The sequence below is a fragment of the Stenella coeruleoalba genome (assembly GCF_951394435.1).
Source record: "Stenella coeruleoalba genome assembly, chromosome: 15".
NCBI classification, from domain to species: Eukaryota; Metazoa; Chordata; class Mammalia; order Artiodactyla; family Delphinidae; genus Stenella; species Stenella coeruleoalba.
In genome coordinates this window covers 36369317-36395291 of record NC_137161.1, presented here as the reverse complement: position 1 = coordinate 36395291, position 25975 = coordinate 36369317, and the positions used below count along the sequence as shown (strand labels likewise).

The 25975-nt window shown below is 40.4% G+C and overlaps 1 protein-coding gene across 9 annotated transcripts in view; it reads right to left on the bottom strand.

Moving 5' to 3' along the window:
* The window catches only part of PLCB4 (phospholipase C beta 4), a 418385-nt gene that overhangs the window by 106572 nt on the left and 285838 nt on the right, over nucleotides 1-25975 (bottom strand). For 8 of the 9 annotated variants that reach the window (XM_079944160.1, XM_079944161.1, XM_079944159.1 and 5 more), the window contains 3 exons: nucleotides 20974-21054; nucleotides 20107-20166; nucleotides 18965-19108 (listed from right to left, as the gene is read on the bottom strand). In XM_079944160.1, the coding sequence (XP_079800286.1) occupies nucleotides 18965-19108; nucleotides 20107-20166; nucleotides 20974-21054 (285 nt within the window). Of the gene's footprint in view, nucleotides 1-410; nucleotides 983-18964; nucleotides 19109-20106; nucleotides 20167-20973; nucleotides 21055-25975 lie in introns of those variants that run through there. The other variant, XM_079944166.1, reaches the window with a different exon arrangement.

Genomic DNA, 25975 nt, shown 5'->3' with positions numbered 1-25975 from the left:
GTAAGAATTTGTTACTTATCTTACCTGTCTGTGTCTTCCAGCAAAGCCTTAAAAAGTAAAACAGGCGTCGATGCCAGGGTACCCAGAGCAAAGCAATGTGCTTGCATGATTTCTGTATAAGGACTTGGACCTCGGTTTTAGTTCATAACATCACTCCATGGATTTACAAGGAAAAGTGAAGAAGACTGTGCGTGGCAGTAAAGGAATTTGGGTTTCCAAAGGGCATTTTACTAGAAAAGGCTGGCGCATGAATTAAGGCCCACTTTGCCCTTGGGTCCAATAACCGATGCCAGTGAATGCCATACCAAATTGCTAAAAATGAGAGTCACACTCTTGGTAAAATGCTTTGAAGCAAATTGATACTGGGGGTTCAAACAGAACTGGGGCCCACACACAAGCCAGCACCTTACCTTCTTAGGTTTTTTGTATGACTGCTGTAGCTCTATGCTGAGGAAGGGAAAATATTTTGGAATAGACAGTAATGTAGACGTACAGTCTTCCTGCCCTGTCCAGCATGGCAGCCACTAGCCGCACGTGGCTAAATTAAACTGAATAAAGATTCATTAAATTAAATTAATTAAATTTAAACCTAATAAAAATAAAATTCAGTGCATCTGTCGCACTCATCACACTTCAAGTGCTCAAACCCAACATGGGCATAGTGCCTAACATATCGGACGGTGCAAATAAAGAACAATTTCTGTCATCACCGAAGGTTCCATTGGACAGCATTGCATAGTATTACCAGCTTTAACATGGCCAAGGGATTAAGTCACTTGCGAGGGACAGAGGTGATGCCTGGGTTCTATACGTGTGTGTGGTTTTAATTTTAATTGTGATATAATACATATAACATAAAATTTATCACTGTAACCATTTTTAAGTGATCGGTTCAGTGGCATTAACTAACAGTCACATCGTTGTGCAACCGTCACCACCATCCATCTCCAGAACTCTTTTCATCTTGCAGAAATGAAACTTTGTTCCCATCAAACAACCACTCTTCATTTCCCTCTCCCCACAGCCCATGACAACCATCATTCTACTTTGTTTTTCTGAATTTAACTACTCAAGGTACCTCATGTAAGTGGAATCATGCAGTATTTGTCCTTTGTGGCTGGCTTATTTAACTTAATGTCCTCCTCAAGGTTTATCTGTGTTGTAGCAGGTGTCAGAATTTCCTTCCTTTTTTAAGGCTGAATAATATTCCATTGTGCGTATAGGCCACATTAGGTTTATCTGTTCATCTATCAATGGATCCTTGTGTTGCTATTATGACTCATGCTGTTATGAACATGGGTGCTCCAGTATCTCTTCAAGAGTCTGCTTTCGATTCTTTTGGATACATACCCAGAAGTGGAATTGCTGGATTGTATGGTAATTTTATTTTTAAGTTTTGAGGAGCCGCCATACTGTTTTCCACAGCACTTGCACCATTTTACAATCTCACTAATAGTGCACAAGGGTTCCAATTTCTCCACAGCCTCACCAAACCCCTTATTTTCTGTTTCGCTTGCGTTTTGATAGAAGCCACCCTAATGGATGTGAGTCTACCAGCGAGTTTGTGCTTTCCTCTTTGAGCCCCAGTCATACCTAACAGACTTCTGAAGGGGGACTTGGGAGTGATACGAGGAAAATTTCCTTTCACAAAGAGAAAAGGCCATTTTCTGAGGACTGTAAATAGCACTGAAAGCCTCAGCAAGCATGATGGTGAAGTCAGGGTTCTGAGGAAGGAGGAAGAAATGAAATAGCAGCCTTGAAGAAATGCCTCAATTATTTTCCTCATCAGACCTCACTTCCTCTGTCAGGATAAATATGGGACTCTAGGGCTTCCCTGGTGGCGCAGTGGTTGAGAGTCCTCCTGCCGATGCAGGGGACACAGTTTCATGCCCCGGTCTAGGAAGATCCCACATGCCGCGGAGCAGCTGGGCCCGTGAGCCATGGCCGCTGAGCCTGCGCGTCCGGAGGCTATGCTCCGCAACAGGAGGGGCCACAATGGTGAGAGGCCCATGTACCAAAAAAAAAAAAAAAAAAAGGGACTCTAACTCCCTGGGGACAATCAAATATCCTGTGATTGGCCAAACAAACCACAGGCCCACACAGAGTTTCCCAAGAAGGGACAGAAAAAGCACAAATAATTTCGTTGGCATGAACTGGGCAGCACTGAAGCCTTGTTACATGTTCCAAAACACAAAACGAAGTCCATGGTTTCCTGGGGCAAAAAAGTGGATTATTTCTGAGACTGTTTGCTGGTTCTTTCTGATCATTCTGATTTAGTTGTTTCTAAAATCAATTACAGAGATATCAGGCTTTGAGGGGGCTTCAACAACATTCATCCATCTTTTGAAAATACAATGTGGAAAATAATTTGTTTGTTTATTGTGATGGAACAGTCCTTGAGTGTGACCTTTAAGGTCTTCACACCAGTGACTCGGCTTATGCTTTAGTTAGTAGAAAGGCCCCCGAATCCCCACAAGCCCTAAAAGGCATGGGGAAGGCCCTGAAGCTTCTCCTCTTGGTGATGCTGAAAGTGAGGTCCACAGCCTTGTCCAAGGTCACTGAGCAGCCGGCCTCTGCCCTCTGTGTCTGGGAAATTTGTATTCAGGGCTCGTCCAAATGTCTCCTTCCCATCAGACCTTTCCTTCTGTCTGTTATCTTAATGTACACCTGGCATAATAAGGCCAAAAGACTGTGGGAAATATGTTAAGCATTTTGTTTTGTTTTTAACATAAAATAGATGAAATGCCAGAAGGTGTCAGTAGAACCCTAGAATTTAGTTGGAAAGTTGTGCCAGAAGTGAGTTAAATACATATCAACTTCTTTGATTGTTTCCAGATTAACAAAATCAGAAAAAACTGACTTAAGTTTTTTGTTTTTGAATTGCTGAATATAAGCACATACGTTAATAGTCTACGTAACGCCCCACGAGGTGTGTCTTCAAGCCCCAGGATGAGTGTTTCTAGATCATTCCCCAACACACGTTGAGCTCACACACTGCTCCATGGTGACACAGGGTGTCATTCCTACTATACTGGGTGTCTTCCCTCTGGTCGGCTGTCCTGAGTGGGCAAACGTGGCCTGGATGCAGGGGAACCAGCCCACAGTATCAGTTCGGTTCCAGTGTCCAAATGGGCAGCTTCTGCACCTCCCCAGGAGGCTGTAATGGTTATTGTTCTCTCATTTTTCAATATTTTCCAATTCTGCCTAAATTAACTTAAAGCTTATTTCAGCCCTTCTAAGAAAATGTCCTTTGAGGAACTCTTGGGGGCTTGTGCTGGATGGTTCGAGGGGAAAGGAGTGAGGAATGGCAGCTGCCCCTAACTCTCTCCTGAGAATTTTCACCCTCTCCTCTGGGATTCCTTAAACTTATTTGCATCATGCAGGTGGCGTCCATTTTCCAGGTAAAGGGCTGGGCCTCACCCTTAAACACTAGGACTCTCACAGACAAAATAATCCCTTTCCTGTTAAAAAGCAAACATATAGAATAACACAAAAGAAGCCGACTCACAGACATAGAGAACAAACCAGTGATTACCAGTGGGGAGGGGGGAGGGCAATATAGGGTGGGGGAGTGGGAGGTACAAACTACTGGGTGTAAGATAGGCTCAAGGATGTGTTGTACAACACGGGGCACACAGCCAATATTCTGCAATCACTGTAAATGGAAAGTAACCTTTAAAAATTGTATAAAAAATAAAAACAATAAAAAAATGAAATTAAAAATTACTCTCTACAGAAAAAAACAAAAACCAAAAAACAAACAAAAAACTTCCCAAATGTATAGAGACACAGACAGAACAAAACTTAACTGAAAAATATGTGAATTTACAGAGCACATATCTTGCTTTTACCTTTAAAAACATTTGGAAAAAATTTTAAGGTTATGAAAGCAATATTTAAATGCCCTGTGTAGAAAAAGGTAAAGCAAAAAAGCATAAAGCAAAAAGTCAACATCACCCCATATTCCATTACCGATATTGAGAGCTGACAACACTTTGCTATCTGCACTTCTAGCCTTTTTCTATACACATAGATTTGTCCTCCTAAAATAACTAGTTCTGTTGTTTTCCAGTCAGCACCACTTCAAGCAGAGTTGTTGTTCCTTCAACTCAATCTTATCTCTAGATTTTGTTCCAGAAGCATGCTTCTTAGTTTTTAGTCAAAGTAGCATACTGTCAAAGCAAAAAAATCACAGAAACTCAGTGACACTTTCCAAATCTGCTGTGTAATTTTCTCTAAAGGGAAGACTCAGTAGCAACCTCCCTAATCATCTGGTGTTTCTTTTCAAAGAGGAGGCTATGGTGGAGACAGTGGAGGCATCTTCAACTAAGTTGGCTCAGAAGTTAGAGACTTGCCACCTAAGGTGTAGTCCAGTGACCAGCAGTCAGAGGCTCCTGGGAGCTTTTACCATGCAAATCATCAGGCCCCATCTATGAAATCTGACCCTGGGGAACAGCAACCTGTGTTGAAATGAGCTTTCCAAGTGATTGTTTTGCAAACTCACTTTTAAGAAGCTCTGTTCTAGACTCAGGACACTCAGAGGGGTGGCTAACTTCATCAAGATGTCCAGGAAGCATCTTCAGGCTCACCCCAGTCCCACAGGGTTAGAACCTGCATTTGGTAAGATCCCCATGTGAGTTGTGTGCACGGTCCTATGAGAAGCACAGGGCTATGAGGGGGCCTTCCCAGCTTGAGCACCTCTTCCCACTGCCCACTGAGGAAGAGCTGATATGGTTTCCTAAGGGAACTGAAGTTTTTGCATGTGCCCTCAGCTGGGATATCCAATCTTCTAGTGAGGGCCTTACAGAGCCCAATCACTATTTGGTTTTGTCAATGCCCTCCCAATCTGGGCTGAACAAATCTGCACTCACTAGAATAGAAGTTCTGACCCGAACATTTAGGGGAAGTTAAAGGGTAGAAACGAGATGAGGTGAGATGCTGTAGGTAGTGACTTTCAACTTCCCCCTGTCTGAGCTGTGAACATCATCTATGGATGGGCCATCTGAAATACCTACAACATGGGAACTTCATGGGACCTGTAACTCATAAGCCTTGATCCATACAGGGTTTGTTTGTTTATGTCAATGGAGACAAAAAGTCAGGGCATGTTTCAATTGGTTATTCTCAAGGTGCTTAATTGCTTTACTAATTACCGTCAACCCTTGAACAACATGGGTTTGCACTGCATAGGTCAACTTATAGGTAGATTTTTTTCTACAGTACATATGACAGCACTACACGATCTGTGGTTGCCTGAATCCACGGATGCTGAACTGTGGATACTGAGGATCCGTGAATACGGAGGAAACATGGATTTGGAGGGTGAATTATAAATTATACATGGATGTTTTTCGATTGCAGAGAGGATTGGCGCCCTTAACTCCTGCATTCTTCAAGGGTCAACTGTGATTACTTTTCATCTGCTCAAACAACATAAGCCAGGAATTGATACAATTCAAAATACATTTTTTGATCCCTTTGTACTGTGAATTCTTGTAAGACTACAGGGCATTGAAGAAGGGCAATAAGACTCATTTCCATGTACTTGGGGTAAACTATGAGGCTTTGCAAGTGAAGATTTCCTTCCACAGGGTCTTAGAGTGTAAAGTTGCAACATTTCACAAACCTCCAGATTAATAATAGTCAATGTATAAAGATATCTTTATATGAAACTAGAAACTGAGTTTTAGGACAGTATTTGGGCTTTAGACTGCCACTGAATATAGGCAGTGGCTCAGATTCTAAAGTAAGGATGCTGTAGGTATCTCTTATGGGTCTATATAACTGAGGCAAATGATATCATTTCATTTTGGTTAGGATAAGGTATTAGTTGGCATTAAATTGTCAACATTTAACTTAGAGGGCAGGCCAAGGGGAGGACACTTGCAGCTGGTACATTGTGGAAAGCAAACTACGTGGATGGCATGCAGAGACTAGATTAGCAGTTCCCAGAGGCTGTTGTACAGTAGAATCCCCCAGGGAATACTTCAGAAGCCTCAACATCAACCACAGAGATTCTAATTAACAATCTGAGTGTGGCTGGGCCACCAATCTACTTTTGTAGACAATGTAGATAATTCTAGTGTGAACCTACAACTGAGGACCAGTTGTAGGTTCTTGTTTTTGGTACAAAAACAAGAGAGAGGTATGATTCCCAGAAATGGGGTACATGATCATAGCATGACTCAGGGCACCAAATGGCAGTGATCAGACCTCAGCCTCAAGGCTGAAGCCAACACAGTGGGCAGGAATGATTAGAGGCTAAGTGCCCCTGTCTTTAATGTCTTGGTCCCTGTAGTATTCAACCCTGGACTGAGGCAGAGCCTGGCTCAGGAATTAGAAAACCCCAGGGGTAGAAGCAGGAGAGTGAAGAGGCTGGTGATTTAGGCAGGACTTGACAAAATTTAACATTTTACCCTTTGACTGTGTTCATAGGGGATGCTAAAGCCATTCTAAAATTAAGTAGCAGATCTACCGATGTTTGTTTATATATATCACAGACTGACTTCTATATCATGTTAAAAAGAAAACAAATTTTCTCTTTCATGTCAGCTACTTTCTCCTGGCCCTAATAAGGAGAGAAAGAAGTACAGGTAAAATGTACTAAGTGTCAGCCTAGCAAGAGATCAATGTCAACGTTGAAAACTCCCTCATGGTCATGGGACAGAAGGCCAACAGGGAGGCAATGACAGTGGTGACAATGAGAACAAATCAGGCAAAGAAACCTGAAAGTCACCTTAACCGCTGACTCAGGGAAAGAGGGCAAGGTAACAGAGACAGAACAGAATTGCATGGATAATGAAGGAGCTATGCTTGCAGTCCTAGACAAAGTCAGTTGATAAACCCAGGATGGAAGGTTAAATTAATGAGCCTATGATAATCACACAGTAGCAAACTATTGAAGTAGGTAGCCAAACAGCAATGTGGGTTTTGTAAAAAAAAAAAAAAAAAAAAATCAGTAGACAGACAACCCAATAGTGATCTCAAAGCCCTTAGGAAGTTAATAATAGTTCTCATGAAATTTTCAAATCTAAAAGAGAATTAGGGGAGAAAAAAGGAGTGATGGGGGCCTTCTTTCCTTGATGTAGTCTGAGTGTCCTCCAGAGAATACATTTTTCATGTGCTGTTCTCTGCTCACAAAGAATACTAAGTCACTGAAAAAGGGAATGCATTAAGCATTAGGTGCCGCCTGATTCTCAACACACCTTCACAGCACAGCGAACCAGTGTTTGCGCAGGAAATGAGCTGCCATATATGAGTATGGGTGGCTGTGTTTGAAAGATCGATTTGGATGGGCCTGGATAATATTTATAACTTCCCTAGTCAAAATTAGTTTAGTCACTCACAGATAGTCAAAACAGTCTGTCAGCCTGGCTGGTTATCTTGACAACACTAGGTCAAAAAAAAATCTCTAAATAGTCACAGCAAGGAGGGGACACTGTGCTATTCTTGGTCATTACCCAGAAGTTGAAGTGTCAAATTCCCATTCCAAATGGGTTTCTGTTCACTATCATTTCTAAGAGACAATTTTTTGCTTCGCCTAAGGCTCACTCTACCTGTGACAACCTGATACCTTGTAACAATGTTCTTTTGGACCTATAGAACCTTGTCCCAAACAACCACATCTAATTCCAAATACTTACTCCAATAAATATACTGTTGAAGAGAATCAGGATATGACACCCCAAAATATGCCACTTTGGCGTAAGAATTATTTTGAGCTGAAGGCATCTGAATTCCTGAAATTCCTTATCTGCCTAAAAGCAGAGCCTCCCAACAGAACTCAGTTGTCATAAATCCTCTCCCCAGAAGCAACACTAATCTCCTCTTCTGGAAAATGAAAAGGTGGCACCACATCCAAATAGAAATTGTCACAAGACAATCATTCCTCCTGTCTATTCTCCTAAGGGCCCATTTACCTTCCTTAAAAAACATCTACCCTTTGCCCCCTCTCCTTCCGCTATTAACGTGCTATATAAACTCGAAAATCTCACTGCTCCTTTGGGTATTCACTTCTTTCTGTGATGCCCCCGTTCACATAAAATGAAAACTTAATTAATTTGTATGCCTTTTCTCCTGTTAATTTGTCTGTTATCAGTTTATTTCACAGACCCAGCCTATGAAATCATACATACATATATACATTCAGAATACATTTATGCCTTGTGTTCACTTGTGCTCACTCTACATAAACAATATACAGTAAGCAATAAGTGATGTTCTTTAATGCCTCAAAGTTCACAGAGCAGCTCCATTCCTACAAACCCCAGAAATCATTCAAAAAGAAAATGAGATATTTGGTTTATTTTATGTAACACTTATTTGACATCCATATAGAGAACTCTAAAATAATTGAAGAATTTTAAGATTTTAAGAAAACCAAGAGCATCATTTTATGCTGGTCAGAAACTACCAGTTTTGTAAGAGTGCATTTTTTGGTCTCAACTGTCAAATTTTCAAAATCCTGATGGTAAGGGATGAGTGAACAGCTGGTGAATTAAAAGGTGTTCATGAAGTCGTTTCTTTGGCTAATGCCTGTACTTAAGATCCCCGAGGTCACTTTCCTCCTGACATGTGTCAGTTGACAACGCTGGTAAATTAAGCCATGCCAAAATGAGCAGAACTCAACGTGCAGACAAAACCGCCTGCTGAGGGTCTGGGATAAGCATCAACAATCAAGGAACCTCTGGCTGCCCTTTTCTAGGCAGCATCACCTATCAGCTCAGGCAAATCAAATCTATAGGTAATCCTACAAAGTAAACATGATTTTAAGATAAGAGGTACTAAAAAGAAGCTAAATCAATGGGTTTGAGTTTCACTGTCTAATTTCCTATCATTTATGGAAAAGATTCCACCCTTCCCCTGTTCTAGCCTCCCAAAAAGGGGGAGGGAAGGAGGAAACATGGCAGCAGTAAAACAAGGACAATAAAAAGAATGTTAATGGCAAAGATGAATAAATGAATGTCTAGATTACATTGTTTTGATACATCTGGAAAAATATTGGGCTGAACAATGCCTCTATGACATCATTACTGACTTTTTTTCTGTAAAGCAGTAGTTCTGAAAGATTTTGTGTCCCTTCAATAGGCATAAATGAATGAATGAATGAATGTATGTACGCTTGGGAAATAGCTGAATATCCCCCCTCCTTGCTGAGACTGGTATGAGAATAATTCTGCTTCTGAGAGTGCTATAGTAAAGAAACCCATCTAAACAAGGTTTTCTCATGCTCATTTGACCAGAGAACCCCCTTTATATGTGGACTTCTTTGAGGAATCCATTTTGTGGGCCACCAATTTGGGAAGTGCTGCTCTATGACTATACCTTCCAGAAATAATGACATTAAACATTTACCTGAAAAGTACAGTAAAATCATACAATGTTACAGGTGGAAGAGGCTATTCCTCAACTTGTGAGCTGCAGCAGAGGGTGTGATAGAACACAGGATCTGGAGTGAACCCAATGCCTGGGTTCAAGACACCAGCTGGCCACCTACTGGCTGTGTGACCTTGGGCAAGTTTCTCAACCCCTCTGGACCTATTTCTTTCTCTGTAAATGAGAATAATCCACCTCACAGGATTGTTGTGAGAATTAAATGAGATAATGCAGGCCAAGCACTCTGAACAGTGTCTGGCATTCAATATAAAATAAAAATATCACTGCTGCTGCTCTTATTATAATTATTAGGGGCCAGCAAACTTTTTCTGTAAAGGGCTAGGCAATAAATACTTTAAGATTTGAGGGCCACATATGGTTCTCTGTTGCACAGTTTTTATGTTTTGTTTTGTCTTAATAATCCTTTAAAAAGTTAAAAGCTGTTCTTAGCTCACTGGCCACAGAAAATCAGGCCGAGGGCTGGATCTGGCCCATGGGCTGCACTATTATGATTACGATTATTAAATTATTTGTTCCAGATCACAGTGCTCAGAGGCAAGAGTCTCATCTCAGGCAAGGCGTCCGACCCACCGCCTCATGTGTCCCATCTTTCAATTATACCCCAAAGATTAGAAAACATACAAACACGTGTAGTCCCATGTTACACATACATTATGTTCACAATGACATTTTTTGCTAGCAGTAAAAACTGGAGCTATGTGGTAAATGGAGAAGCAATTTAAAGCTAGTGACATTTTTCTGTCCCAGGGGCCAAAAGGTGAAATCCAAACTTCTGGTGCAATTAGAGTAATTCATTCTGCATTCCCTTGATGGAGTCATTTGATAACACTTGCAATTAGGGCAAGCCGAGCAGCTGTGGACTGGGCCCAGCATGGAGTCTCTGCTTAGGAAACCTTCAAGTTCATGAAACCCTCAGCAGTGAAAACATGTCCCCTGTGAAGATCTCAGCATGCTGAAAGAAGTACCTAAGAGGCTGGGAGGTTTCTAAAGAAGCAAGAGTGGGTAACAACTAAAAATGCCCACCTCAAAGGTCATGGGGACTTACACTGAAGCCCAAGAAAACATTTTAAAGACAAAGAAAATGCACATGATAAAAACTATTAATGACAAAATACAGCATAAACAGCATGAGCCCAACTTAGTATAAAAGAAAACTGTGTGTGCATTAAAAAGACACATTAGAGAGGGGGTGGGGGTTTTAGGAAGGGGAAAAGGGGGACACGGGGCTTCCTTTCTTTTCGCTCTTCTGTGCTTTCGACCAGAATGTGGTGGGAGTGCGTGCCTTACCATGAGCAACACTCCTTTTGCATTCAGAAAACACTGGAGAACTGTATAAAAATGCATGGGCCACGCAAATGTTGAAGACGACTTTGCAGCCTGCTCAGTGTGGCTGCGGACAAGGTCACCACGCCTCACTCATTGCTTCTTTCTCACTTTGCTCCTCCCATGGGGCCATGCTCTGATGGTTGGAAAACTGGCAGGAAGTGCCCCCAGATGGTACATGCACACCCCACTTCACTAAATTCCACACCATCCATATCTGTCTCCTGGCACCTTTTATTATTCACATCATCTCCCTGGCTCCTGCAGGCATCTCTGAGTCCACAACTTCTGGTCTAAGGGAACTACAGTTTTTGGAATACAGAGATAACGAAATAATTCCAGAGTGCAGAGAGTACCACCATGGGTCAGACACTGAAGTACTGGATCCTGGGACAAATGGTCTGGCAAGAGCAGCATGAGAACTGAAGGTGGAAGGAAGAGAGAGCAAGAGAGATGACAGGTGGTCGTGGGAGGCCCCAGGAGACAAGTGTCACCCATTCCACAGATTCACTGACGAACCAGAGTTTGATGGCCTCCACGTTCAACCCAGCAATTAAACAAATGAACCCTATTACCTTTATTTGGCAAGAAGAAAACACCTAGGTGAGATGGGGACATTTAAAGCTCACAAATATGCACCCATGCATCTGCTCTGCTCTGATTCACAGCTCTGTCCTTAATATGGGTTTTTTTGTTTTTGTTTTGCGGTACGCGGGCCTCTCACTGTTGTGGCCTCTCCTGTTGCGCAGCACAGGCTCCGAACGCGCAGGCTCGGCGGCCATGGCTCACGGGCCCAGCCGCTCCGCGGCATCTGGGATCTTCCCAGACCGGGTCACGAACCCGTGTCCCCTGCTTCGGCAGGCGGACTCTCAACCACTGCGCCACCAGGGAAGCCCAAGATGGCTTTTTACTGCCCCTCACTGATTCGTTTCCCATGCATTCTGGAAGGTTTAAAAAAGAAACAAAACGATTCTTCTCCAAGAATCTTTGCATAAATTCTTCTACTCAACATAATTCAAGTTCAGCAGAGCGATTGTGACATTCAACCCAATTGACTTAAATAAGATTTTATCTCCTGTAATAAACTACCTGACCTTGTCTTTTTTGTCTACAAGAATAACACATAACATTTTTGTAATTTAATTTCTATAGTACCTGGTCATGAGCTTATTTGTTTACTTGGTTACAAAGCATAATTTATGGAGTTTGCCAAATATTTACAACCTGCAGAAAGTATAATGAGCAGTCTGGAAATTGTCTGAACTTAAATCCAAATCTTTGCATTTTGAACTTCACAGTAACAGCTTATTTTTGTAATCAAAGTAAAATTCAACTTGGTATAAAATAACAGACTTATTTGCGGAGATTTTCAATGATGGTTGCCTTTCAATCTGATGTACAGCGACTGTGCTTGCAGTTTGCTGTGTAGCGCCAGCTGTAGCTTAATGAAAGACATCTGAACTGCCTTCAACACACCAGGGACAAAATCCTCCCCAACTAGTTGTATCCCAAGAGAGAAAAAAGTACATCAGAGAAACTGAGTTGCTTTTCTAACTAAAGAAGTTTGTTACAATATTTGGTATTATTTGTAGGGTTTAGGGTAAAACGGTGGGCAGAGAGATGAGTAGGATTCAGAGAAAAAGTTGTATTACACACAGTTTAGAAAAAATTGGGAAATATCTCCTTCATGCAGCTGTTTTTTCATAGATGTTTTAAGTTATGTGACCAAACAGATGCACCTATTACCCAAAGGCACACTGGGCTTGAGGGAAAAGTGCCAACAATTTGTTAGCAATTTCTTTTAACAGAAGGTTTTTAAGGAGAGGAAATGAAAGCTGAATTTTCTAACTGGAATGACAGGAAAGATTTAGGGAAGCAGAAGATAATGATCTAAATTGGAAAGACGCCAAGACACCGGGGTTACAACCTCCAGGCTTGTCATGGATTCTTAGCAACAGTCCCATTACATCCTGAAAAGTGACTCTAAAAATAATGCCATGGAATCCCAGACCTTTTGGACTATCACTGAATCACATTTTCTTGGGCTTCTCGTCCAAAGATAATTCTCTTAGCTTTTCTTTGAGCTAAACTGTAAAAAACTTGAGGGTTATACCTATTCATCGCCTAGGTTAGAATTTATGGATTCACTCAACATAAAGACCTCAATAAAACAAGTATGTATTGAGCATCTACTAAATGTTGGGCAGCGAATGTTCTAGATGTCGGGGATGCAGCAGTGAGCAGAATGTTGCCTTCATGGGCAGGGAGATAAATGAATGTATGGCAGTAAATGAATGTATGGCATGAAAATAGTGGACGTGCAATGAAGATAAATACAGCAAGATAAGGAGTTAGGATGTGCTGAGGGGAGATGATGCAGGAAGCTAAGGTGATGTTCCAGGAGAGATTTGAGAAATGTGAGGGAGAATGCGCTGCATGTAACTGGGGAAAGAGTATGTTCCAGGCAAAAGGAACAGCACATGCAAAGTCCCTGAGGCTGGAAGGAAATATAAAGGAGGGAAGAGGGAGATGAAGGCAACATGAGGAAGGGAAGTGAGAAGGGATTCTTGTTGGGCCCTGTGAGCCTTGCAGGGTTCTGAGCAGCAAAGTGATGTGACCTGAATTACATTTCAGAAACATCCCTTCAGCTACAGACTGCAAGGGGCAAGGCCAAGGTACAGATGCCAATTAGTGGGGGAAATGGTATTGGCCTGGAGAATGCTGTAGTGATGCTGGTGGTAGAAGCAGCTAGATCCTAGATACAAGAGTGTTTGTTAATGGACCGATCAGGACACTGGAGGAGGGTGTTTGCGGACTCAGCAACTGGAAGGATGTGGGTGAAAGGTTTAGATACTGTTAGACATTTATTTTGCAGGGGAGAAAGTTCTATAGAATTGAGCTCAAATCTTGTAAAGAGGCAGAGTGGCAAGACAAGCTTATTTACTCTTTAAGCAGAGGGGGTGATTGAAGAAAAGACAAGCTGAGCTACAAAGATGTCTTTTATACTGGTGACATCTTATATTGAAAAAAGCACAATCATTTTACTGTCCTGTGTGCTGTGAAAACATTTTGTATTTATTTGAAAGCTTAACTCTAAGAAAGTCCGATTTCATGTCAAAGTTTATTGATTCTTAAAACGCCTCCTTGAAATAAGAAGAAAAAATACCAGAGAACCCTTTTAGGAAATGGATGAACAAACAAAGTAAGATGGCTTTCTCAGAGTCAGGAAAGATTCCATGTGTAAAAGTTGGTCCTCCATGGAGAGGACATGAATTGAAGGTTGGCCCATCTGCTTGGATTAAATGTTTAATTAAGTGAATTTTTCAGAATCATTGGACTGTAAGTATCATAAAAGCCTGGGAATTAAGAACAGACTCAAGAATCTCAAATAAATACTCCTAAGCAAGTTCTGTACTAGAAACCCTCTTAAAATTTCTATTTCACTGGTCAGACCAAGACTTATCAGATGGCATAAAACAAGCAAAACACTCTGACCACCCAGGGAATGCCAAACCCTTACAGTTAATAAGCTGTTTTCCAACATGTTGTACCTTTTTGCTCTCGCCTTGCATGCTTACCATGAGTTACTTACATTTGTTTCCATACCTGTCTATGTATGTAATAAAAATTACATGAACCAGTGAAATATGCTTGTGGAAAGAAAGAGCGTTGTTGTTTCTTTCGGTGAGTATTTGGGAAGATTTCTTTAAAGGCAAGTTGCTAAAATTTTTTTCTCAAGCTCGATGTAAATAAGACAACTAAAGGATTAGGGAAAGAAGTCATGCAGTTGTAGGATTCTGTATTTTGATTTGCTCCATGAGTGCCTTTAAAGTCTCACTTGTACTTTAAAGAAACCAAACTGGATTATTTCAGGCAATGCATTATGGGCATTGAAGTATAGGCAAAAAATACATCAACCTCTGTGGTACATAGCTACAATGGAATACTACTCAGCCATAAAAAAGAACGAAATAATGCCATTTGCAGCAACATGGATGGGACTAGAGATTATTATACTAAGTGAAGTAAGTCAGAAAGAAAAAGACAAATACCATATGATATCACTTATATGTGGAATCTAAAATATGACACAAATGAACCTATCTAAGAAACAGAAACAGAATCATGGACATAGAGAACAGAATGGTGGTTGCCAAGGGGGAAGGGGTTGGGGGAGGGGTGGTGTGGGAGTTTGGGGTTAGTAGATGGACACTTTTATGTATAGAATGGATAAACAACAAGGTCCTACTGTGTCGCACAGAGAACTATATTCAATATCCTATGATAAACTATAATGGAAAAGAATATTAAAAAAAGAATGTATATATATATGTATAACTGAATCACTTTGCTGTACAGCAGTAATTAACACAACATTGTAAATCAACTATACGTACTTCAATTAAAAAGAAAAACTACATCAACCCCCACCTACAGACCCATACTGAATGCAAAGACCTTGGCCCTAACATTAAAAGACGGGTCAACAATTGAACCACATTTATATGCTTCAAGTTAAAATAAAGCGTTTAAGGTCTGTAAGCATTATTTTTAAAAATGATGACTTGCTTGAGATAGAGACACAGATGTAGAGAACAAACGTATGGATACCAAGGGGGAAGTGGGGGTGGGATGAACTGGGAGATTGGGATTGACATACATACACTATTGGTACTAAGTATAAAATACATAACTAATGAGAGCCTACTATATAGCACAGGGAACTCTGCTCAAGGCTCTGTGGTGACCTAAATGGGAATGAAATCTAAAAAAGAGGGGATATATGTATAGCTGATTCACTTTGCTGTACAGTAGAGACTAACAACATTGTAAAAAAACTATACTCCAATAAAAATATTTTTTAAAAAATGACTTGCGTTAACTGACTTCTGTGATAAAGTGACCAGAATACAGCTAGCTAAGAGGACAGATAGCATATTCCATGGTCCCATAATTCTATTCTAGGCTCCTAAGCTGTACTCAGGTGAAAGTGATACCACAGGCTGAGTCCCAAACACCATTTCAGGCACACTGGGAAATCTTTACATTTCTCACTTGATCTGATCTAATGTATGAATTCTGCCATCATTTTGATTTGTGGTAATTACATCTGTATTTTGTATAAATCCTCTCACTTTGATGGCTGTGTGTTCTGTTAGGGATAGTAACATATATAGAGGCATAGGAATAAGGCAGTGGTGATGGGGAAAATGTCAATGCTGGAGGTGGTAAGTATTACGATCTGGATGCAGACAGTTAAGTTTTGAAATCAGGAAGTAGGCAAGATTATCCACACACATGTATACATAAGTGAAAAATCTGTTCAACATCTTCCAAGTATCAATTAACCAAAAGGACATGCTCTAATAAGCATGGGCTGTCTAGTTTGGACAGTGAGATTAATATTTACATATTACATTATTAATGAATTATAAAATTGTAACTAATAGTTCCCAGAAGCTGAAACATTTAGTTTATTTAATAAGAGCAGGGTCAAACAGTATTGAGTTTGAATTAAAAATCCAGTACAGAATTATTTTATAGTCCTACTTGTTTGGCCAGCTAATCTTAAATTCAGTGGAAATGCTACTGCAAAAACACCCCAAATCTTATCTTTAAGTATAAATTTCTGCCTGGAACATACACATATATACCACATACTCATGAGTATAGGTTTCACATCATGACTTTTAAACAAAAGGAACCAAGACTGACAACAATCAAACCATGGAAAGTAAGAACATTATGGGCTTACTGATCTGAGCCACCTTCCCAGGACTGTACTTGCTCAGGGATGGGGTGGGGTGGACAGCATCACTCGGGAAATCAGAAGGCCTGAGCTTTAGGCTGGACTCTGGCCTAGCCTGTTGTGTAACTGCTTGGCTTCATTTGCCACATCTGACAAATGAGGTGGTGGGAAGCTCTGCTTAAGTTCCATCTCCAGCTCTAAAATTCTAGGACCCTGTGATCAGAATAGCAGGCACACTTTGACGGCTTTGGATGAGAAAGGCCGTGCACTAAGCACTTTCCATGTAACAACTAGTAATCTATACAACAATCCTAAGAGCAGGCATTTTGATATTGTTCTTATTTTATGGATGCAGAAGGTGACGCTCAGAGGGGCCAGTTGCATGTCTCAGTCACACAGCTGGGAAGAGAAAGAGCAAGGATTTAAGCCCAGGCAACCTGGTCCCAAGCCCATGTTCTTAAGCTCACAGGAGTCATACTGTTTCTTGTAATATGACGCATTGACAAAAACCAGGGCATACCGGTCTACAGAACTGTGTTTTTGCAAAACTTCAGGCAGCTAAATATCTCTGTCTGATTAACAAGTCTTTTTCTTCCTGGGTGGTCAGCATGGACTTCTGGGATTGAATGTTGTTATTGCAAATAGCAACCAGAAAGACCTCTGTAGCAAATAACGTAAGCGTGAACTCTAAGAAACGATGCTTGTTTAGATCAGCAGGGTTCAAGAAACCATTCAAACAAGGTGTTGATCTGAGCACAATAATGAAAGAACTTGAAGGCAAAATCTGTTTCCCCAAAGCGAGGTGATCTGGGAAAACAGCATGAAACCAACCAAACCACCACAAGGACAGAAGCAACGGCTCTCATTTCCCATGGAACATCCATTCCTGGACCCAAAGCTACAGCTGGGAGCTTCTCAAACTTTACTGCACATATGAGTCACTGGGGGGCCTCGTTAGAAATGAAGATTCTGAATCAGTAGGTCTGGGTGGACCCAAGACTCTGATGTGTAAGGAGCTCGCAGGTGAGGCCTATGCAGCTGGAATGTGGACCACACTTTGTGAGTGAGGGTGAAAGAAAGATGGTCTTGGAATCTGCAGAACTCAATTCTGCACCCATTAGCTCTGGGCCCAGGGTTAAATCTTCTCATCTCCATTTCATCAAATAATCTTACCTATATATTCCCTTCAGGCTCTAAATTTCAATATTTCTAATGATGGCCTTTCTCATTCGACCCTACAGTGAGCTTCTACCTGCAGGATCAATGGGAAAATAAAATGTTCCCCTTCCCACTCCCCTAAAGCCACGTTTCTGCAATGGTAGAGCAAAGGCCCAGGCCTCTTCACACATATTATGCAAAGATAATGGGCGCTCCATCCACAGGTAAAACCACCCTGAAGACAAATGACTTGCAGGAAAGTGATTTAAATTTGAAGCTTTCTACTTTGGCCAAAATCTCTTTGAGACTCACTTGCCAGGGCAATAGTAGGCTGGTTACAGTATTATGATGGATTATAACCCAATACTTTAATAGCTTATGGCGGGGGGGTAGATATCTTAATCACGTAGACCTGCACTGTCCAACAGGGTAGCCATTAGCCATATGCAGCCACTGAAATGTGGCCCATCTGAATTAAAAATACACATCAGATTTTAAAGGCTTTGTATAAACAGAAGCATGTAAAATATGTTAACTGATTTTATATTGATTTCATGTTAAAATGACCTATTGGGTTAAAATATGATATATTGGAATTTGAAAAGATACATGCACCCCTATGCTCATAGCAGCGCTGTTTACAATAGCCAAGACATGGAAACGATCTAAATGTCCATCGACAGATGAATTGATAAAGAAGATGTGGTAGATATATACAATGGAATACTACTCAGCCATAAAAAGAATGAAATCATGCCATTTGCAGCAACATGGATGAACCTAGAGATTATCATACAAAGTGAAGTAAACCAGACAGAGAAAGACAAATATCACATGATATCGCTTATATGTGGAATCTAAAATACTGAAATTAATTCAACCTGTGGCTACTAGAAAGATTTAAACTACATCTGTGGCTTGCCTTATTTTTCTACTGGGCAGTGCTGCTACTCAAAGTGTGGTTCTCAGACCAGCAACAGCAGCATCAACTGGGAGCTTGTTAGAAAGGGAGGATTTGTCCTCACCTCAGACCTACTGAATCCGAATCTGCATTTTTACAAAATCCCAGGTGATTCCTGTGTACATTCCAGTATGAGAAGCTCCTACAACATAACACAGTAGGTGTTCGGGCTCTTGGCATACGTGAGGGACGTGCTAAAAGGGTATTGTGCTTGCTGAATTTTCTAGACCAACGTTCCAGCAAGGCAATGGAATCATTTTTTAAAATTTAAATTAAATTATTTTACAATTTAAAATATCTATTACAATTATACATGCAAAATTATGTGCACCACATATTAGGGGGGGGAGGGAAGGAGGCTGTTTCACAGAGGATACCTTAGTTACTTCTGAATTTTCAGCCACCATGTATGTGAAACTGATGTTCACCAGATCTGTACCACTGCAGACACAAACTACCCGCCCTTCCAGGTCATTTTCTGATTTTCCAATAGCTTCAAGAGCAGCCAAAATTTTGGGATCCTATTGAGGTAGACAAAGAGGAAAAAATACATTAGATCACAGAGCATGGCAGAAAGACGGTAAAAAGAAACTATGTGTGATGTAAAAAACATATATTAGGGCAATTTTTTTTTTTCTATCTAAAAATGCCCAGATATCTGGCATTATTCTAAAACTCCTGGAGGTAAAATCTTTAACACTACACATGACTGAGACTCATTTGGTAAGAAAAGTATTATAAAATTATTGGTTTAGAAGACTGGGAGGGAGGGTCTTTCTTTCGATTTCTGGTTGTAGTTATCGGAGGACCCGGACTATGGCAACAGGACAGAAAGGCTCTGACTGGGACTTGCTTGCGTCCACAAAGGTCAAAGGGATCTCTCACAGAGAACAGTCACTGAGGATTCAGGCAAATATGCAGGGCATTGCCACAACCAGCAACCACAAGTTACTCAAAAATGAGATTAAGTCTTTCAAATAGTCTGGACACAAAGAGTGAGTGTGTGCACCTCTAGGAGCCCTGGCATCCTCATCTGGAATGAAAACTGTGTAAGTTTACCCTAATTAGCAAAAAAAATAGTGGTTTTGTCCTCCACAAGAACTCAGGGGGAAATGCCAACATGGTTACCCAGAGATTGTAACTAACATAAAAGAGGGTCACTAAAGAATAAAAAACAAAGTGAGGAACATAATTTCGTTTTGAACATTTAAAAACTTGCAGGGCTATTATGGAAAAGGGGATAAATACTGTGCTAGAATATTCTAGGAAAAAACATCTTTTAAATTCCTAGCACCACTATGCAAACAGCTTCTTATTCAAACCAATCACTGTGAAGAAGGCTGATTTATGCGCTCTTTCCTTCTTTTTTCTCTCAGAGGCAAACTGAGCCTTCAAGGTGAGCTAATGATGAGATTTCTAAACTGTGTTTCTCCTTCATTCCCAGCTGATGATTGTGGGGCAGTAACGGGTTAAACAGCATTCTGTGTTTAGAAGACCAGCAAACACCAATCACAGGTACCTTTGGTGTGGCTCCCAGTCGAACACTGTTGATGAGAGAACATTCTAGAACTTGTCCTTCCTGCAAAGAGAGAATTTAGCATAGCAGTGAGCCTAAATTCTGCCAGACCTATGGCACAGACAAGGTGACAAATGTTTGTGATGATGAAGACAATGCTGACTAGAGTAAGGCAGAAGCGGAATTAAAAACAAATAATAATAATAATTTCCAATAGTCAGAAAGTCAAGGCCTCAAACATTCCATTTCAAATATATGTATGAATGCAACTTTGAATAATTATTTATGAAATGTTTATAAAATGTTACTTTTATACATGTAATAACATTAATACTGTATGTATATTATTAAATATATGTGTGTACATGAAATAGTAAGTGGGACTATGCTAGCTTTTATATAACTCTGATTCTACTTTTTGTAAATTTTACCCAAAGGTTCATGAAATGTGTCATTGTGCCGTGTGTTAAGTCGTGGGGTATAACCAGATGAAAATGCCCTTAAATGCACCCCTGAGACTTCAGCTTGAACATCTCTCTTCTGGGAAACCTTTCTAACTCCCAAGACTTAAATCAGACTTGCCTGTTTAAGCTCTTATAACAACCTGAACTTCTCTTTCACAATTCTCAATGACTTGTAACTTTTTTCTTTTTTTTTCGATGTGCGACTTTGATCCTAGGCTGGAATCTATGAGGATCACATCCTTGACCATCAATGTATCCCTAACTCCTAGCACACATTTTTAAAAGTCTTGAACGAATGAATAAGCATAGAGGCCATGCCCTCAAGAGGCACTCCATCACTTGTTGAAAAATGAAATGCCTTCACCCTGAGAGCAAGAAGGAACAGCTTGCTCTTTCTGAGCCATACCTTGCCTTCACTTCTCCAGGTCAGAAAGAAGCCAAATTCATCCACTTTGAAGAGGCAGTTGGGTTCAAACACAAAGGATTCCTATGAAAAAGAAATGTGTTGATCTGCATGACTCACACCATTTTGAATCTAATAAAAATGCAAATATCTTTTAGTCTCTAAACAAAAGAAAAATGCATCCTGAATCTAATGATCACATTTCTTATTATATTATGTAATGTTTTCATTTTGAAAATTTCTTGCATTCATTTTTGCATTGAAAGACTGATCAATTTTATACAGCATCTTCTTTTAGGGTAGTTTTAAGAACAAAACACACTAATGTTCTGAAGGTCACAGAGGAGAAATTTGCTCTAAGATCTTGGAAAAGAGCTCCTGGAAAGAAGGACTCCCAAGTTCCAGCCAACTAGTATCCCTCCAGGAATTGTTGCTGGTCTCTAACAAAATGTCAGAAATCAGGAGATAATTTTTTAAGTCACTGATTTTTTTTTTTTTTTTGTCTATACAATTCAGCATTCAGATAATTCCTGAGCTTTTTGCTTTTATATTCAACCTCACTTGGTGTCCCATAAACCAGAACTTAAGCAAGATTTTAAGCTACTGAAAGTGTAGTCCTGGGACCAGCAGTTTCAATCTCACCTGGGAGACTGATTGAATTGGCAGAATCTAGGGCTCCAGGCCAGACAGACTGAATCAGAATCTCTGGGGTGGGAACCAGAAATCTGTGTTCCAAAAAGCCCTCCAGGTGAGTCTAATGCTCACTAAAGTCTGAGAACCACTGCTGTGGACAACAGGAACTCTGTTGAAAACTACAGAATCAAAATTCAAATAAAGATGGAATGTTAGCCAAATGCAGGGGACCCAGAGCAGCTAAGTTGTATTTGCCAAAGGATTCCTGGTCTTTATTTTAGCAAGAAAGCAACACTTTTCTTAAGAACACCAGGAAAGTTCTATGTCAATGGAAGCAAAAGGGCATTCAGGGAATGAATCCAGATACCTTCTGCCCTCCGTTTGCATTACATCAAGACTTGGCACCCACGTGTCAACAAATCCACTTGTTCTTCTCGTGATCTAAAGAACTTGTCCTCCTAGATAATTACAACACTGCTATAGAGAACCTGCCTGGCAAACAGGAGCAGGGTGTGACTTCAAACAAAGAGCAATTACTGGATTCAAGATTTTAACTGTAGTCCAGACTCTCAGCTTCACCCACCAAAACATATCTTTCCAAATTCCAAGGAAGCAGCAACATTCATCAAGGTAAACCCAATGTCAAGAGACTTGGCCACCTTAACGTGTCAGAATTTAGAGTACCAGGGGCCCTGAACAAAGCCAACTTTTAAATTTGTTTGGGTAGTTTTCAAACAGGTGAAGAATTATCATAGGTATTTCAACTCTGTACCAGGCTCGTGCTTAGCACTGTAGTCACAGAGATGAGTAAGATGAAGGAAGGGGCATAATGTGACCTTTGCTTTTGGAATCAAAACCCAGTTCTGCCACTTATTATTTACCTTCTCTTGCAAAGACCCTTTTTAAGTCTTAGAATCCTTATCTAACAAAAGGAAGTATTTATACCTACCTTTTAGGGAATGAAATGAGATGATAAATTTAAAGTACCTTTACATTTTTACCAGGAATGTGAATCACATAATTACAGTTCAGCAAGTGGTAGCTACCATCCCTCACATGTAGTTCAGTTTTATATTTTTGGTAGCAAATTATGAACAACATGAAATTGCCAATATGTGATATCTTTGATCCACAAAAATACACTTTTAGATGGTTCAACTTTTTAGAAAAGGCTTGACCCAGAAGTTGACATTTCAGATGGGTCTTAGAGGATGAGCAGAAGTTATCCAGGTGAAGCAGCATGGTAGGCATGTAGGCTTGACCTAACAGTGGGGACTTCTGAGGAGCTGGTGTGGTTAGAACATCTTAAGGGGATAGTAGGGGATGAGACTAGACACATAAATAAGGCTAGATAAGAAAGGTGTTGTATGTCATACAAAAAGATATTGAACTTGAACGAAAATGTCTTATATCATTACTGACTGAGAAATGAGAATAATCAATTAATTAAACTATGAGAATGAACACATTTTAGAATACTTCCCAAGTAATATCCTAACGGTAATAAAGAATTTCAGTGTTCAGAAGTATGACCTAAAGTGGTATTTACAGAGTAGATCCACAATGAATCAGCTACTCTCATTATTATTTACTTATGTGCACCCTATCCAATTCCAAATAAGGATTTGAGATGATCCAGGAAATATACATGATAAATAAGAATGATTTTCCAGCTTATTTTGATGTGGAACTTTCAGTTCCTTGGCCTTCTTAACTGCAAGGAGTTTTTTCTTTCTTCCTCTCTCAATTACTTAGTACCCTCAGACCTTACCATCGCCATCTGGAAATTTGGATTCCTAAACATCCCACTCTTGGACCCTTCCACCTGATGTTTTTTAGCCCCTAGCTCTACAGTCCTCACTCTTCTGTATTAATTTGACTTCTTGCAACTTCCTCTTCATTAACCCTGCCAATCTCTCACTAACCACCAGACTTCTCCTCCTTTTACTTCCATCCTTGTCTAGCTTATTTCCATGGTCCAATATTACAATCACTCCCTCACAGACACCTTCAACTCCTATGTCTCATTTTCTGTTTTCTTGGCCAAAAAACTAAGTCCACCCTGTCCATTTTTTTTATTGTTGAACTTGATGAAAGAAAACCACAAAACTGGACTGTCTGGCTTTGGTTTAAATTCAAGATTATCAGCTTCAAAAGGATAGTCAACATGACTTTCAACCTTGTAATTCTTTCTTAAAAGGTTCCCCACTCTTTGAAAGGCCTATCTCATTGCTTCTTCTCATACCCCTTTACTCCCAGCCAATTACTGGGCTTCACTGATTAAAGGAAACTCTTCAGATGAGAACTTTCTCCATCTTTACTCCTAATAAAGCACACTTTCTCCCATCAAAGGTCAATACCCCCATTTCTGCTCCAGATTCAATCTTCTTCCAGGTTCCATCCTCTTTCACCTACACAAGGATTTCAGTCTTCTGTTTATCACCACCCAATACTCAATTTTTTTCTCTATTAGATCATTCTGATCAGCAAACAAATATTTTCTAGCCATCAACACTTCCTCCTTCATTTACTCCCTCATGTCTCTCATCCCCTTTCAGGGCATAATATCTTGAAGAGTCTTTCTCTAGCCATTGCCTCTACTATCTCCCTTCCCTACCATCTCTGGCCAATTCCATCTGCCCTCTGTTTCTATCACTTGCTAACATTTCTCTGCCAGGTCCACCATGACTTATGTTCATGCTGCCAAATGCAGTGCGCGCATTCCTTTTCTCCTTTGATTTGATCTCTGAGTGGCTGACTATTCCCTCCTTTTGGAAGCTCTGGAATGTTGATATTCTGACTGTGTTCTGTTCCTTTAAGTTCTTTTCCTTCTACACCCAACTTCTACATGTTCCACAGGAATTGGCTCTGGGAATTCTCATTTCCACTATGTTCCTAGACCTCCTTTAACCCCAGGGCTTTAATACCATCTATTTCTTGATGACTCCCAAATTTATAACAGGAGCCCAGTCTTCTCTGAGTTCCCAATTCAGACATCTAACTCTCTACTTGACATCTCCACACAGATGTCTCAAAACTAACATATCCATAGCTGAATTCTTTACTCCTCACCCTTATCTCTCTAAGTCTCTCCATCACAAGACATTCTGGGCTCAATAAATGTCACTAGTATCTATCCATCTACTGAAACTGAGAGTCATCCTTTTTTCTTAGTTCCCTGACCAGGGATTGAGCCTTGGTCCTTGGCAGTGAGAGCACAGAGTCCTAACCACTGGACCGCCAGGGAATTCCCCTAAGAGTCATCCTTGACTTTCTATTCTTGATTTCATTTTCATAGCATTTTTCATATATATCCATTTTGCTCCATCTCTACTACCACCACCTTGGTCCAAAGCATCACCATCTCTCCCATGGACTGATCTTCCCACTTCTACTCTTTCTTTCCACAGCAGCCATGTTGATTCTCCAAAGTTTTAATAAGTTCATTAAAATCATTTAGTAGATCCCCATCATATTTAGGATAAAATCCCAATGCCTAGCATATTTAGGATAAAATCCCAACTCCTAGCATCTCCCATGGACTGATCTTCCCACTTCTACTCTTTCTTTCCACAGCAGCCATATTGATTCTCCAAACTTTTAATCAGTTCACTAAAGTCACTGACTTTTAATAGTTCTCCATCATATTTAGGATAAAATTCCAACTCCTAGCATGGCCTAAAAGGTCCTGCATTAATCTGGGTCCTAGAGACCTGATCTCACACCACTTTCTGCCTTTGTGTTCCCTCTTGTTCATTACAACCATCAGGACTCTTTTCCTTGAACTTCTTAAATTCTTCTAGCCTCAGGGTCTTTGCACTTCCTGTTCCGCCTGCCCAGAAGACTCTTCCTACTGTCCTTAGCTCCTCTTCATCCTACAGGTCTTGTCTTAATTATCCTCTCTTCAGAGAGGTTTTCCCTTACCTCCCTAATACTTTATTTTCTATTTTTATTTTCTATTACAGTATCCTGATTATTTCCTTGCTTGCAACAAAACACAGTCTGCAATTATTTCACTATTTATTGATTTATTGCCTGGCTCCCACATCAGAATATAACCTCTGTGAGGGCAGAGTCCTTGAAACTTTCTTGCTCACGTTTGTGTTCCAAGCACCTAGCACATCAAAGACACACCGAAACTAAATTCATGGTCTTAAAAAATAAGAAAAGAATTTTTTTTCAAATGAAATATATCACAGTAGGCCAATATATAAAACATAAACAAGAAGCTACTCAAGTTGAGGGGGCTGCACCAGGCCCAGAGCCCATCAGGGTCAGTCCCTGGAGGGCTGCCACGGACAAACATACAAATACCAGGGCACCACCCTGAGGCTGTCTGCTTAGAGCAAGCAGCACCTTTTTCTAAGTCATA